Source organism: Eucyclogobius newberryi, unplaced genomic scaffold, assembly GCF_026437365.1.
Source record: "Eucyclogobius newberryi isolate DKJ021-1_F unplaced genomic scaffold, fEucNew1.0.hap1 SCAF_18, whole genome shotgun sequence".
In the NCBI taxonomy this organism is placed as follows: Eukaryota; Metazoa; Chordata; class Actinopteri; order Gobiiformes; family Gobiidae; genus Eucyclogobius; species Eucyclogobius newberryi.
The window spans coordinates 34653975-34670316 of record NW_027315812.1 but is presented as its reverse complement, the minus strand read 5'-3'; the positions used below and the strand labels follow the sequence as shown (position 1 = coordinate 34670316).

Genomic DNA, 16342 nt, shown 5'->3' with positions numbered 1-16342 from the left:
GTTAGAGGAAGTGTCTGGGGAGAGGAAGTCTGGGAGTCCCTGCTCAGACTGCTGCCCCCGCGACCCGGCCCCGGATAAGCGGCAGAAAATGGATGGATGGATGTTGAGCACTACCAGTGTCCGATAAAAACACAGAGGTACAAACTGTCATGACACACAAGCTAAGCTAAAAAGTTTACATTCTTGCATCGTCGTTTCTGTATTGATTGTGCAATGCTCCTAACTTTAAAGAAAGGGGGTTGTCTTGATAAGCAGTGTAACTGTATTAAATGCCTCTCCTTTTGTATTCAGAACATGTGAGTGTCCAGAATAAAAAAGGGGAGACATTTCATTGTCCTTCATGAAACACGTAAAAGTACACATGCAAGTACTAAAACAAAATTAAAATGCCCTCCTTTTTACACAATTGTTTGACTAAATCCCCTTTTAAATTTGTCTTAGTTCAAGCAGTTAAGTTGATTAATTCAGGGGTGTCCAAACTATGGCCAGGGGGCAAATGTGGCCCTTAAATCTCCTCTTGAGTAAATCAAGAGGAGATTTGAGGGCCACAAATTCAGGGCCACATTAATGTTCATAGCTGTATTCTAGCTACTGTGGTCCTGTTAAAGCTGTTTTGAATTGCACCCAAAATTGTGTTTGTTGTTAAGATTTCCTCAAGTTAAGAGTCTGTTGCACTCGGCTTCCAACATAGGTTTCAATAAGCGCCTTCAAAAATCACCTTTAAAATCTTACCCACTTAGTAAGGCACTGAGGCGTCTCCTATACATACTTTACATTTGTACAAATACTTTGTACTTCTACTTGGTTGATATTTTGTTCCAGTGTTTCTTTTTTCTCCTGCTTGTGTAAATTGTAAAGTGTGATGACTGCAGCCTGATGTGTCCCGGGGCGCACCACGTGACCCGGCTCACATGATGCTTGTGTGGAATAGAGTCCCATCTTCTTCCAAGGCCGGTCCTGGGGCAGTGGGGCGTGGCCTGCTGCTGCTGCTGCTGCTGCTGCTGCTGCTGCTGCTGCTGCTGCTGCTGCTGCTGCTGCTGCTGCTGCTGCTGCTGCTGCTGCTGCTGGTGTGTGTGTGGATCTAACGGGAGCTTGGTGCACTTTCTCCAGGCACAGACGTGGACATGGCTGACGCTGCAGCCACCAATATCAAGGTAGTGTGCCGCTTCAGGCCGCTCAACAGTGCGGAGAAGGCCCGGGGTGACAAGTACATCCCCAAGTTCCAGGGAGACGACTGCATACTGATGGGGGTAAGTTTGGGTTGGCTTTGGAGAGCGGCGTGTTACTGTGCTCAATAGGCCTTTTACGCACCGACTTTAATCCATACATCGAATTAGCTGACAATATGAAGATTAGGCTGTTTTCTATCTCTTAATGTTTGGTCTACCTGAGGATGGCTTCATTTATGGTTTATGCCTTTGACGCTGTGCTGTTCACTTTTTAAAGCCTCTGAGATGTTCTCCATGTCTTTTATCCCACTACAGCTCTATGTTACAGAATCACAAACATTTGCCTTGAGCCTGTGAGTTTGCTTTATACATATTTTGTTCCTCTGCTTTAAAGTTAAACAAAATAATGCTATATCCCAATAGACCGTGAAACTGTACATGTGCCACTTCAGAGCAGCTCTGATCCTCACGTCCCTTTGAAAAGACAAAATGAGCATTGTTCCACATGCAGAGGCATGACAGAGGCTGACCAGGCCCAGGCTCGCGGCTCAAACCCAACAGGCTCGAGACTCCACAGTCAGCTTTGTGTGCTGCTGCTGCTGCTGCTGCTGCTGAAGCATCTGCCACTAAGTCACGCTATCCACCAAGTCAACACCATTACTAATTACAAACAGAACAGTGGCACAACGCTTAGTTCTCTTGACTCACAGCAAGAAGATCCTGGGATTGACTCCCAGGCAGCATTGGGCCTGTTTGCATGTTCTCACTGTTCCTGCGTCGGACTCACCTGAAAAGGAGATTCAAAATCTCAAAGGGACTTTCCTGTTTAAATAAATGTCATGTTCGGGTGCACTCGGCCTGGCTGACTGAAACCTCTCACAGTCATGCTATGCCATCATGTGTCTGCTCCTCCTCTGTCAATGTGTGCCTTCTGTCTGCACAACTTGTCTAAAAATCTCTGAATATGAGTCAGACATGTGTCTCTGTGTCACCTGTGAGCAGTGAGGACATGTGTTTGAGTCGCTTCAGACTGCTCATGTACCTCCTGGCTGCTGCACTTTCTCCAACAGTTAGCATTTCCCTGTAAATAATGGGCACTTTGACACATTTTTCCAGGAATGTGATTTTTAGCTCCTCCTCTGGGATGTACACATGTACACACATTTTCCAACTCTTCGTCTGTCAAAACAAGATTACCTACTCTTTCCCATTTGTTTTGTCATTATCATTTAGTAGAAGTATTGGTAATTAATTTATATAATTTAGATATCATTCCACTTGAAACATTGTATTTGCATGCTTTAATAAATATTTCAGTCAGAGGGTAATAATTGTCATTACTGTGTTTAATAACTTTTTACATGTAAAAACCTAGAAAAGTCCTGTTTCTCCAAGTCAAAGGATTCTTTCAACATTTCAAAGCTTTTCATGTGATTCTCTTTTACAACTTTTACAACCTTAAACTTCAAATCTGTGCGGTTACCTGCAAAACTTTGATCAGAAGCCTTTGACTTAGACTTAAGTATGGGATAAGTGTTTTTAATTGTAATCATCATCAGGTCATTCCCCTTCTTGGCTTGATTTAGCTCCAGCAGTTTTGGTTGTTCTTGAAGATTGTAATTTGCCTTTGTTTCTTTTTTGCAGAGGCAATGGCTATAATTTTACATCTCAAAACTTCTTTAGTCGCATCATAAAGGATGGGTGGGAAGAATTCACCAAAGTTATTGTCTTCCACATAAGTCACAATGTTGTGACATTTCTTCCTTAAACAAAGCAGGCTGGCATTGAACCTCCAAAGTGTGTTTTAAGTCTTTCCTTAGGTCTATTGTGCCCATATCTGCCTCAGTGGTGTTAGATCTGTCTTTATTGAGAGTAAAAAAGTAATCTATTCTGGTAGGTTGGTTTACATCCGGCGCTGGTGAGTGCCGGATGCCTGTTGCAACGCTCTCTCTCTCTTTCAAACTTTTTGTGCTCTATTTATTGTATTTTTGTAAATATTTTTGTACTTTCACTTGTACGTCTGGGGCTCGCAGACACGCACTGGACCCGCTTTGATTCAACTTTATTCCGCTGGATTATTGCGTGTTTTTGTTCTTACGATCTGCGCTGGCTCCGAGCCCCCCCTAGTCTGCAATCTCTTCATCAACTGCAAACCATTTTTTTCGCCGCATGAGTTTGCCTCATTCATCTTGGCTGCTGTTTACATCCTGACGAGCGTGAGCGCGCAGGAGGACCAGCACGCGCTCGTGGACCAGGTTCTGAGTGTGGAGCGGACCTTCCCAGACTCCTTGTGTATTAACCTGGGCAATTTTAACAAGGGGAATCTCAGCCATGAACTACCAAAGTACAGACCGTTTATTAAAGTCCCGACCAGAGAGCAGAACACACTGGATCACTGCTACACAACAGTCAGCCACGCCTTCCACGCCGTGGCCCCAGACCACGTCATGGTTCACCTGATCCCCACGAACAGACAGAGGCTGAAGCTCTCCCAACCTGTAGTGAGGACTTCTGAGAGAGGGACCAATGAGGCAGAGGAGGAGGAGCTACGTGTGTGTTTGGACATTAGACTGGGAGGAGCTACGTGTGTGTGTGGACATTACAGACTGGGAGGAGCTACGTGTGTGTTTGGACATTACAGACTGGGAGGAGCTACGTGTGTGTTTGGACATTACAGACTGGGAGGAGCTACGTGTGTGTGTGGACATTACAGACTAGGAGGAGCTACGTGTGTGTGTGGACATTACAGACTGGGAGGAGCTACGTGTGTGTTTGGACATTACAGACTGGGAGGTCTTCAGAGCTGCCACAGACAGTTGGGATGAGGACACAGACACTGTGATGTCACACATTCTGTGAGGACAGCATCAGACATCACACACCAAAGTCACATTCAACCATGACAAACCCTGGTTCACACTTAAACTGAGGCTGAGGCGGCAGAAGGAGGCGGAGCACAGGGCCGGTGATAGAGAGCGCTACAAAGTACAATACGTATCTGAAGCAGCAGTTCTCAAACAACAACCGCGCCTCTGTGTGGAGTGGCCCCGCCTCTGTGTGGAGTGGCCCCGCCTCTGTGTGGAGTGGGCTCCGACTTCTCACAAACTACAAGCCCAGAGCCCCCCCTTCTGTAGATGACAGAAAACTGGCCTGACAACTCAATTCCTTCTACTGCAGATTTGACACCCCCTCCCTCACTGTGGCCACCTCTGCCAACCCACCACCTTAAGACACTGTGCAGGCGAGGTGGCCCCTGTCTTCAATGGCATTTTTAACACCTCCCTGGAGTCATGCCATGTCCCAGCTTCAAGTCGTCCATCATTATCCCTGTCGCCAACTTGCCCCGGATCACTGGACTTAATGACAGATACAATTAATACAGTCCTGTGGTGCTGATGTCTGTAGTCATGAAGTAATTTGAGCGTCTGGTACTCCCCCACCTCAAGTCCTTCACCTCCCCCCCTGCTGGACCCCCTGCTGGACCCCCTGCAGTTCGCCTACAGAGCCAACAGGTCTGTGGACGACATCATCAACCTGGCTCTCCACTTCATCTTGCAGCATCTGGTCTCACTGGGAACCGGGGGTTAGGGTTAGGTCACGGAGGGGGACCTACAGTGGGTGAATGAACTGAATTCTCACTTCCTGAGATTTGATCAATCACCTCCCCCTGCACAGCTGCATGCTCCATCTTCCACAGCTGGACAATGGCCCACACCCGTCCCTCTTCACACCTCTGAGAATTAACATGAGGAAGGCAGCAGGACCTGAGGCATCAGCCCCTGGCACCTTAAGTCCTGCAGATGAACTGTGTGGAGTTATGGAGCATGTCTTCAACATGAGCCTGAAGCTGAGGGTGGTACCACAGGTCTGGAAGACCTCCTGTCTGGTACCTGTGCCCAAGACACCACGCCAAAGATCTCAACAGCTTCAGGCCGGTGGCTCTCACGTCCTGATGAAGACACTGGAGCGGCTGGTCCTGGACCACCTCCGCTCCACCGTGAGCTCAGCCATGGACCCGCTGCAGTTTGGCATCGGAGTGGAGGACGCCGTCATCTCCCTGCTGCACCGCTCTCTCTCTCACCTGGAGAAGCCTGGCAGCTCTGTGAGGATCCTGTTCTTGATCTCTCCAGCGCCTTCAACACCATCCAGCCGCTGCTCCTGAGGGACAAGCTGGAGACGGCTGGTGTGGAGTATGACCTGGCAGAGTGGATCCTGGACTACCTCACGGACCGACCCCAGTTTGTGAGAGCCTGGGACTGTGTGTCTGACACTCGGACCTGCAGTGTGGGGGACCTGCAGTGTGGGGGCGCCCCAGGGCACCGTCCTTGCGCCCTTTCTCGTCACCCTTTACAGTGCAGACTTCAGACATGACACAGACAGCTGTGTCCTGCAGAAGTTCTCTGACGACTCTGCCATCATCGGACTCATCACGGACGACGATGATGTGGAGGACAGAGGACTGGAGCAGGACTTTGTGGAACCACCTCCTCATCAACGCGGGGAAGACCAAGGAGATGGTGGTGGACTTCCACAGAGGCCACTGCCCTCTCACCTGTGAACATCCAGGGAAGGAACATTGAGAGAGTAACTCAAACAAGTTTTTATTTGCAAATTAAATTTGACACAGACATTCTTCACTAGCAAGGACCACAACCCCAGCTACAATACAAATATGACAAACATGAACAACACGAGTGTATAGACATGGATGTGGTTTTGGGGCTTCTGGCAAAGAGGGCTGTAGGCTCCAGGGCCTCGATACCCCCATCTAGGACATAAATTATAATATTAATTAGAAGAGGGTGAGAGGGAGGGGCACAAAGTCAAGAACGCTGATGTGTGTGACCTTGATGCCTAAATAGTGTAGCTGCAGGAAGTGATGTGAAAGGGGTGTGGTCCTGCTCCAAAACTTATCCCAGGCTTCTCCTGATTCCAGTCCTCAATCAACTAGACACCCTACCTCTCAAAACTACCATGCTCCCCCACTGCCTATTTCCCACAAACCCAACCGTGTATATGGCGTGTGTATGTAAATACCATCTGCAATTTGGTGACATTAACTTAACTGTTACAGTCAACTAAATAAGTAAAATAAGCTAAAAGAAAGACAATTATTCAAAAGTAAGATGCCAAAAACAAATATGTCATGCAACAACCATCAGGCTGAGAGTTCTCTTGTGGGACCTGGACTCCATATCCAGAATCTTTCTTTTAATATTCATGTTCTCCCCCCAGAGTTTAAGCACTTTGGCTTTCAGCTCCCGTAACTCATCCATAATGTCTGAGATAGTGCTCTGTCTCAGCAATGCGTGGGTAGCAACCTCCAACCTCCTTCAGGTGCAGTATATCGGTTTCCATTGTGTTAAGCCAGAAGCCAGAAGGCTTTACAGAATGCTGTTGCTGTTGTTGTTGTTGTTGTTGTTGTTGTTGTTGTACATTTCACGCATCACAAGGACCACCTGTTGTAACGTTATGTCCTCTCTCCCATTCTCCAGCAGGGACCACCTGTTCGGCTGTGTGGTAACTTACGTTTGCATTGTTAGCTTGTGGGGACGTCGGTTTTACCTTGAGGTTATAGTCCTTCAGTTTCATCACCTCCCTTGCCCGTTTAGTCATCGCTTACAGTAATTTGCTCCTCGGTTTGTGGGTAAAAATGGCAATATCAGTAGCAGGGTGTAGTTGTTTGACTAGTATTTTTGTATTGGTGTGGTGCGACTGACAAGTCGCACGGAGTAGTTGCATCGACAGACTAGTCGCACTACCAAAAAAAATACTAGTAATAAAACTACCAATAAAAGAAAACAAATTAAATTAAATTAATGAATGAATAAATAACAAAACAATAATAATAAATGAATATATCTAATTTCCCCCTCTCCCAGGGTAAACCATACTACTTTGACAAGGTGTTCCAGTCTAAAACCACACAAGAGGAGTTCTACAATGATGTGGCTCAGAGGATTGTCAAAGGTAAAGGGACTTATGCTTGTCATAGCAGCAGTGATCTAGGCTGACTCTGACCTGTCCTGCAGATGTACTGGAGGGCTACAACGGGACCATATTCGCCTATGGACAAACCTCCTCTGGGAAAACACACACCATGGAGGTAAGGCTGCTTATCCACAGAAATCTTTCACATACACTCAATGAAGTAGGTACTATATGTATCCACTTGACCAATGGTTCTCAAAATGAGATTTGATGTTTTCATACACAAATAAAGCATTTTATGTGTACGATAGCCAAAATTGCACATCCAAATCTGAAAAATGGAGAATGGAGTGTGGTTTAAATTCCTGTAGTGTCTCGCCTTTAGTCATTTTTGATCAATATTTTGGTTTGTAATGAATGTTCTCTTAAAGCAAGCACTTTTTCACAGTGTTACAATTCATCCAAACTCACCTTTTTGCCCAACAATAAAGCATAACAATATTAACTTGAACATTCTCAGAATAGAATAGAATGTCAATTCAATTTCAATTTCAATTTCAATTTCAATTCAATTCATTTTTTTGACGCCCAAACAAAATCACAACAGTAGTTTCCTTGAGTGTAAAACAGATTAAACAATGTTCATAGGGACTTGGCAATGTCCCAGCATCCCGGGTCCTTAGTCCCTCCTTCTTGGCCAGGAAAAACTACAAAACTTCTTTGGGAAAATGTAGAAACCTGGAGGAGTTCCACAGTGACTCCCTCAGACGGACAGGCTGACGCGAGATGGACTGTGGAGCTGGAGCCACTCAGGAGGAGAACCAGTTCTTCAGGAGGAGAACCAGTTCTTCAGGAAAAGAACAAGTTCTTCCAGGCAGATGATGGACCGTCCATATGGAATGGAGACCACTTCTCTAGGGACTCAAGGAGCATCTGGGCCCACAGGTCATCGATGTGCCTGTCCCACTCCCAGCGGAGAAGTGGGAAAAGCAATGAACAAATTGCAAGTGAAATTGAATATTAAATATTGTTCGATAGAAAAAGTTGTCTTAAGCAGAGGATAGTGCTCAAGCTGCCATACTTCCCCCAGCACAGTTTCTCCAAGGGCAGCGTAGTCAAAAAACTGCTGGTAAAACATTTATCACTTTTTATTATCAGAATATTTTTGGATGAACGGTAAAATTCGTATTCGGCTTAATGAAATCCCCATTGCTTTAAGATTGGGCATAATCAACATTCTATGAGGTGAGTCATAATCCTGAGCTCTATTCAAAATGTTCATTTTTAAGCATCTGCGTTTTTGTGATAGTGCTGAGCTTTCAAGCTCAATCAGCAGTTTCTGAAAAACCTCAAAAAAGTACCTCAGATTGAGAGGGTAGTTCATATTCAATCCATAAAGAGACCAAACAGAGGTTTGAGGGCCAATCAACATTGTCAACTTAATTTAACCAACCTGGCCTTCCAGCACAATGCCAATGTCATCAGGGCTTCGTTGACTCTCATGCTGGTGTATAATGTAGATCCCTACAGTGCACTTGGAGGTAGGCCTCAAGGAGGGCTTCATCATTTCCCTAAAAAAAGGGCAAAAGATATTATTGTTATATATACAGGGTCTTTGTATAGAGCTTTTCCACCTTCAAGACACTTTACTAGGCAAAGTGGGTGAGATAGTGTGTGTCACTGGATAAAGGTGAACACGATCTCTTTTTTTCAAAGAACCAAACATTTTAACATTTTTGATTTCTAACTCTACCTCAATTTAGTTGTACGGATCCCCTAAGTTGAAAGTAAATAAGATAGCCTTCCTGGGTAAATCACTCTTGTCAGCTTTACTCCGTTCTTGTTAGTCTGATTTGATGCCTGATCCTAATGTTTTTCATGTTTATCTAATTGTTTAATTAATCTTCGATACATTTATATTGGCATAATAAATGAAATACATGAAAGCCTCAAATCATTACTTATAATGTCAAAACTGGGAAATTCAAAGTGTTTTTGAACGCTCAGGGGAATCTTGAAAAACATTAATGAAATGATTCATATTATACTCACCAAATACTCTTTTATCAAGCTTTGAGGCTCCTCATTCAGGTAAAGGCATGAGCCTTTCAAAATGCTCTCGATTCCAGCATCTATGTCTTCATTCTGGTGATGTTTTAAAGATTTAATTGGAAACATTTCTTGAAAACAAAGATAACATTTCTGGATGTGTTGAGGTCAGCTATTCCTAAATTATTATGGGTTAAACCTAACCCTAACCATACTGGTTTATAATATGCCACCATGCTTTTTACCTCACATGTTTAACTCAAATGCTAGAACAAATGAATACATTCATAATTCGGGACCCCATTAAAAAACAAACATAAATTACACGCAAAAGGGCAGTTATGATAGCGCTTTGAGCTAACGCACTAGCACCGCTACTGCAGAACTTAGTTTAAAATAATGGTTTGATCCACCTAATCCCAAAGAAAAAGAACAAGAGATGAGTAAACAAGGAAGTACGGTAACACTATAGGACCAAAACAAACAAAGCTGGCGGTCCACAGCCTCATTGGAAAACAGCCCGCATCACAAGCTAACAAGGGTAACAAGGCTAATGAGGCTAACATAGTTAGCAAGCTTAACGCGGACGCAGTCCCTCCCCGTCGGAGAAACCGTGTCCCGCCGGCCCAGATAGAGATTCTCACAGCTTGTTTAAATCGGAAGATAGAGAGAATATGACGAAGCATTAATTAGTGCTCATGATATGTGAAAAAGGATGCAAAATGCAGCGTGATATAGACACCATATCCAAAATTATAGCTGCCATAGCTCCGGCCGTGTCCGCTGCAGTAGCCACTGAGCTGAAAGCAGGGGGAGTAAACGGAGCACGTATGGATGAAGCCGAGCTGCATACAATACGGATGATCTGCAGCCAGTAAGGGCCACGATGGAGATGAGTCTCACCAAATTTCAGGTTAATTGGGCTAACGCCCAAGGAGGAGTTCTTAGAAGTATAAAGTGTCAGCATGTCCACGTTACAGAGATTTGGCGATTTTCCCATTCGAATAACATGGGAGGTTCCTGTCATCGCTACGGCTAGCCGTAACAAATATAACATGGGTTTTATCGACTTTTTTGATCGGGATGCCAAAATGGAATTTTGTGCCAAACTAAATATTTTACTCCCCATATTAAATTTTAATTCACTCTGTAGGGGGCACTGTAGGGGGCACTATCACGCCAAATTAATTTGTTTCACTTCAAGTAGGTTTAGGGCACAGGTTTTAAGAACTGATTCAAATTTGATGCAGTTCGGACTTTGTCTGCGCAAACGGCAGCAAATAAAAAAATTGGGAAATTTCTGAAATTTCAGCTACAGTTTGCGGCTTTTTGGCCAAAGCCCTGAGAGGAGTTTGTAAAAGTATGACGTATGGAAATCTCCAGTCATGCTTAGCAAATTTTGCCGTAATACTATTTTTTACTTCTCTTGTCACCATCTACCTCTGCGCTAAATTTCAGATTTTTTTGGGCCATTTCCTATCCCTCAATCCATTTTTTGTACATTTGGGGGCGCTGAGGCACCATTTTTTATTTTATTTTAGAAAAGGGAAATAGCCAGAATGTAGAGAGGCACAATTTTTAGAGGTGTGCAAATTTTCTTGACATTTCGTCAAACATAGGGGGGTTGGTAGAAGAAAGAAAGAAAGAAAGAAGAAGAATATTCCGAAGCAAAAAAAATGTTTCCCATTTTTCAAATATCATGAACTATACATTTTCGGAAAGCGCTGGCGCTTTCCTACCTCATGGTGTGGGTCCCTGGTCACTGACCGGTACTTTTGTTAATTTTGAGTGGGCTCCGCCCGCTTCGTGCGCACTTTCGGATGGGCTTCGCCCATTTACAACGGTAATGTTCAATTTTCCTACTACTAATTAGTATGCACGGGACATGCATAAGATAAGTGTATGAGTGGAGGAGTGCGTTACTGAGTGTTTTGAAGTGGGCAAGTGCGTTTTTGCAGCCTTGCGGAACAAAAAGGCCTCTCGCCAGCTTGTGGCGCTCGGGCCTAAAAATTTGATTCTGGATTTGGAGTCCAGATCACGTAAGCCCTAAGATCAGACTTGTGGGAGTCCAAGAGGTTTTCTTGAGAAGATAATACCTGAGATCATCTCAGGCTCAAGAGTTGAGGTCCCCCGATCACAATATATAGAGCACATGGCCTGGGCAAACCAAGACAAGCAGCTGATAAACCACGAGGCCTGATAATGAGGTTTCTTAACGATCGCGTGAATGAACGTGTCTTGACGGCTGTAAAAGTTAAAGGAGACCTCAAGGGTTAAAGACCTCCAGTACAAAGCGCTTCTTTGCTCCAGATATTCCATATGAGGTTCTTCAACAACGGCAAAAGTTCCACCACATCTGAGAGGAGCTCAGGAGGAGAAAACTAAGACATGAGTTCTCTTTCCCTGTGACTCTTCTGTGACATACGAAAGTAAAATGCTCAAAACACAAGGAGAGTTGCTCCTCAAGAAGAAGCAAAACACAGAGAACTGAACAGTATGAAAGATGGAGCCACCAGCGTGGGGCATGTGAGGAAATTGGAAAATACTTGCAGAATGCAGTTCTGTTTCTATGGTTCTTGTATTTGTTGTTTTCAACCAGACAGATTAAAGAGTTATCAACGGTAAGATCAATACAATCAACACAATGGCATCAGAAGTGTTACGAGTAGCTTCATTCGATGTGAATGAAATACTGAACCCAATCAAACGGACAAACATTTTGACAAAAATTTAAAAAGAAATAATAGACATTGTATATTTACGAGAGACATGAATGAAGCTGAACATCAAAAACGAACAAAGTTATGTTACAAAGATTTACCTGTTTTACAAAGCCGATTTCAAGCTGAATAGTTTTTGAAAGGACAAAGAAGGCAGATATGTACTAGTTGAAGGGAATATTAATGGAAAGGTCTTTACTCTGCAGAATATCAAATCAAATCAAATCAATTTATTTTTGTAAGGCCCAAAATCACAACAATAGTCGCCTCTGAGGGCCGAATCAACAATGTCTGTGGTGGCGATGGAGTCAGACAATGTCTGTGGTGGCGAGGGACGATGTCCCAGGGTCCTCTGTCCTTAGACTCTCCTTCTCGGCCAGGAAAAACTACAAAAAAAACCTCTTTGGGAAAAAAGCGTAGAAACCTGGAGGAGTTCCAGTGAAGGAGAGATCCGACTCTCACAGACGGACAGACGGACACGAGGGAGACGGGAATATGGACCCACTCTTCAGGCAGATGAGGGATCGTCTGAGTCGAGCTGGATCCACTCTTCAGGCAGATGAGGGACCGTCCACACGGGGCAGGGACCACTTCACCAGGGGAGGGGCATCTGGGTCCACAGGTCCTCAGGAGTGAGAAAAAGAAAAGAAGGCGGTGAACAGTTTGCAAGTGGAATTAAAAAATAAATATTGTTTGATAGAATAAGTAGTCAGAAGAAGAGGATAGTGCTCAAGCTGTCATATTCCCCCTGCACAGTTGCTGCTAGGGCAGCGTCGCTAAAGCTGTGGGTTTATATTTCTGTTCCTAACTGGTCTGACCATAAGCGATTTCGAAGAGGAACGTTTCAAGCCTGGACTTAAATGAAGAGACTGTGTCAGCATATTTAACATGGACAGGAGCTGATTCCATAACACAGGCGCTTGGTAGCTAAACGCTCTACCTCCTACAGTACTTTTAGAGACTCTTGGGACCACCAGAAGGCCGGCATTCTGAGAGCGAAGAGCTCTATTTGGATGATATGGTTCTATAGCATCTTTGAGGTGCGAGGGGCCATGTCATTTATGGCTTTGTAGGTCAGGAGTAGAACTTTAAATTTGATTCTAGACTCGACGGGGAGCCAGTGAAGAGACTTCAGCACTGGCGTAATGTGCTCTCTTCTTTTTGTTCCTGTTAGTAATCTTGCTGCTGCATTTTGAACCAGTTAAAGCTTTTTATGGAGCTTTTAGGACATGCTGTGAGCAGGAGTTACAGTCTAATCTAGACGTTACAAATGCATGGATAAGTTTTTCGGCATCACTTTTAGGCAGGATTCTGCTGATTTTGGCTCTTGTTGCGCAAATGGAAATAGGCTGTTATACAAGCCTGATTTATATGAGCTTTAGATGAGAGCTCCTGGTCAAATAAGACTCTGAGGTTTCTTACAGTAGAACTGGAGGCTACACAAACATTGTCCAGTGTGACTATCTGCTCAGATAAAGCGTCTCGTAGATGCTTAGGGCCAAGTACAATGACCTCGGTTTTTTCAGGGTTAAAAAGTAGGTAGTTAAGTGTCATCCAGGTTTTTATCTCCTTCACACAAGCACTAAGTCTGTCTAGAATATGTATGCTCCATATAATATGGGGCAATATCCCTTTCTATGCTGATGTCATGGACCTGATTGTAAATCACTCTGAGGGAACCCTGATCTGTGGGGGCGATTGGAATCTCCGCATTAAGCTACATTTTATGTAGAACACGGGAACTAACAAAATTGTCCAGGAGATCATCACCAGTCTGAGTTCATCTACAGCTGCCTCCATGTGTGACCTCCAGATTTCTAAAGTCTGTGCCGAACAGTTTGTTAGCATCACTCACTCACATAGTGAACATGTCGCTTCAATCTGGAACATTCCCAATGTCTTTGAAAACTGCGGTCATAAAGCCTCTCCTAAAGAAGAGCAGTCTTGATGCTGCAGTACTGTGTGATTACCCCATCTCTAATCTGACATGTTCCTCTTAATAAAAAAAACTCATTTGATGTTTTTCAGTCAGGTTTTAGACCTCATCACAGCACTGAGACTGCTGTTGTCATGGTGACTGAGACTGCTGTTGTCAAGGTAACAAATGACATCCTCCTGAACACTGACACGGGCAAAGCCTCAGTCTTAATTCTGTTGATCTGATGCTGCTTTTGACACTGTCCATCATGAGACCCTCTTGCAGAGACTAGAGGACTGGGTGGGCATCACTGGCCCCGCCCTAAACTGGTTAAGGTCCTATCTGGAAGACAGGAAGTACTTTGTGTCTCAGACCACATGCCCCTGACCTGTGGGGTGCCCCAAGGGTCAGTCCTGGGACCCCTACTGTTCAACCTCTACATGCTGCCGTTAGGTCAGTTGATACGCAGTGAAAATGTGTCCTATCACAATTATGCAGACGAGTCAGATCTATGTTTCACTGTCGCAGGTGAATATGGACCAGTGGATTCACTCTGTCACTGCATCAAACAGATCTGTGTGTGGATGCAAAACAACTTTCTCCAGCTGAACTCAGACAAGACTGAAATCATCGTATTTGTCACAGAAACAAAGAGAAAGTGTCAGCGTCACCTCCAGAGTCTTGCTCTAAAACCTACAAATCAAGTTAGAAATCTGGGGGTAATAATGGACTCAGACTTGAACTTTAACAGCCACGTCAAATCAATAACATCAGCAGCTTTTTACCATCTAAAAAACATTGCCAAAATCGAAAGTATAGTGTCTAAACCAGATTTAGAGAGACTTGTCCATGCGTTTGTCTCCAGTAGATTAGACTGTAACGGCCGCTCACTGGTCTCTCCAAACGAGCTGTAAAACAGCTGCAGTACATCCAGAACGCTGCTGCTCGGGTCCTGACCAGAACCAGGAAGTACCATCACATTAGTTCTGACTAGAACCAGGAAGTACCATCACATTAGTCCTGTTCTCAGGTCTCTGCACTGCTCCCTGTCGTACAGTGCTTTTGGTCCCTCATATATGTACAAAGTGTTTTTGATTGATTCCCTTGGATGAGCAGACAAACAGGGTCCACTCATCAGGATGAGTGAGCCTGGTGAGTGCCACAGCCCGTCCTCCACGAAGCACACTGCACCGGTAACATGCAATATATGGGAGATATTTTATAACCATTATTTTATGTTGCAGAAACACATTATTATCAAATATGCCCTTAGGGTAGACTACAAAACGGGGAAAATAGCATCATATGGGATCTTTAAAGAGGTTTTGCTTGTATACAAGTCTCTCAAAGGAACAAAATTCCTTTAATCCACAATGATCAGACAAACAAGACAACATAGAAATGCATGCGTGGTTGATATGCTGGTGTGTGTTTAGCAAATTCCTTCAGTGTACAGTACAATAATGACCTCAGAGAAAGACTGTGTTCAAGCTCAGAAGAGACGGAAATCTGCGGCAACGAGAGATGATGCAATACGTGGCGCTCATAAACAAACACACGTGTAGCAGCGGGTTGTTGCGTGCTTCCGCACGAGGTTTAAATATAAACGGCCTCTTGGAAAGAACGGGAGGGTGGGGGGCGACTAACAGTCGCTTGAGTTCTCAAATTGGTGAAAAATCCTCTATTATTCCTTTAAACAAAGGGTCATTAAGCAGGCTGGCTTTGAAACTCAACAGTGTGTTTTTTCATCTTTACTCCAAATCTACAGAAATGTAGAGCACGATCACTTAGGTCATAGGTGTCAAACTCTGGCCTGCCAGACGTTTTAATCTGGCCCGCCGAACATTTCAAATTTATATAAAAAAAAATACATATATATATATATATATATATATATATATATATATATATATATATATATATATATATATTCTTTAAATCGATTCATAGAACCGTAGTTATATCCGTAACCGTTTTTATCGCTAAAACATTGCGTCCTGCAACATGGCGTGGCGGTCGGGGACCGTGCCTCTGGACTGGCAGACCGGGGTGGTGGTCCCTCTGTTCAAGAAGGGGGACCGGAGGGTGTGTTCCAACTACAGAGGGATCACACTCCTCAGCCTCCCATAAGGTCTATTCCAAGGTCCTGGAGAGGAGAATCCGACCGATAGTCGAACCTCAGATTCAGGAGGAGCAGAGTGGTTTTCGTCCTGCTCGTGGAACACTGGACCAGCTCTACACCCTCCATCGGGTGCTCGAGGGTTCATGGGAGTTTGCCCAACCCGTCCACATGTGCTTTGTGGATCTGGAGAAGGCTTTCGACCGTGTCCATCGGGGTGTCCTTTGGGGGGTGCTCCGGGAGTACGGGGTCCAGGGCCCTTTGCTCAGGGCTGTCCGGTCCCTGTATAACCGGAGCAGGAGCTGTGTTCACTGCCAGCAGTAAGTCAGACCTGTTCCCAGTGCATGTTGGGCTCCTCAGGGCTGCGCTTTGTCACCGGTTCTGTTCATAGTTTTTATGGACAGAATTTCTAGGCGCAGTCAGGGGTCGGAGGGTG

General features: G+C 44.6%; 1 protein-coding gene across 1 annotated transcript in view; it reads left to right on the top strand.

Annotated features, from left to right (window-relative positions):
* The first annotated feature begins 1075 nt into the window (after positions 1-1075).
* LOC140364855 (kinesin-1 heavy chain-like) overlaps positions 1076-16342 on the top strand; it is a 137378-nt gene continuing 122111 nt past the window's right edge. The window contains exons 1-3 of the mRNA XM_072451239.1: positions 1076-1250; positions 7052-7139; positions 7202-7275. Of these exons, the coding sequence (XP_072307340.1) occupies positions 1125-1250; positions 7052-7139; positions 7202-7275 (288 nt within the window). The 5' untranslated portion in view covers positions 1076-1124. The remainder of the gene's footprint in view (positions 1251-7051; positions 7140-7201; positions 7276-16342) is intronic.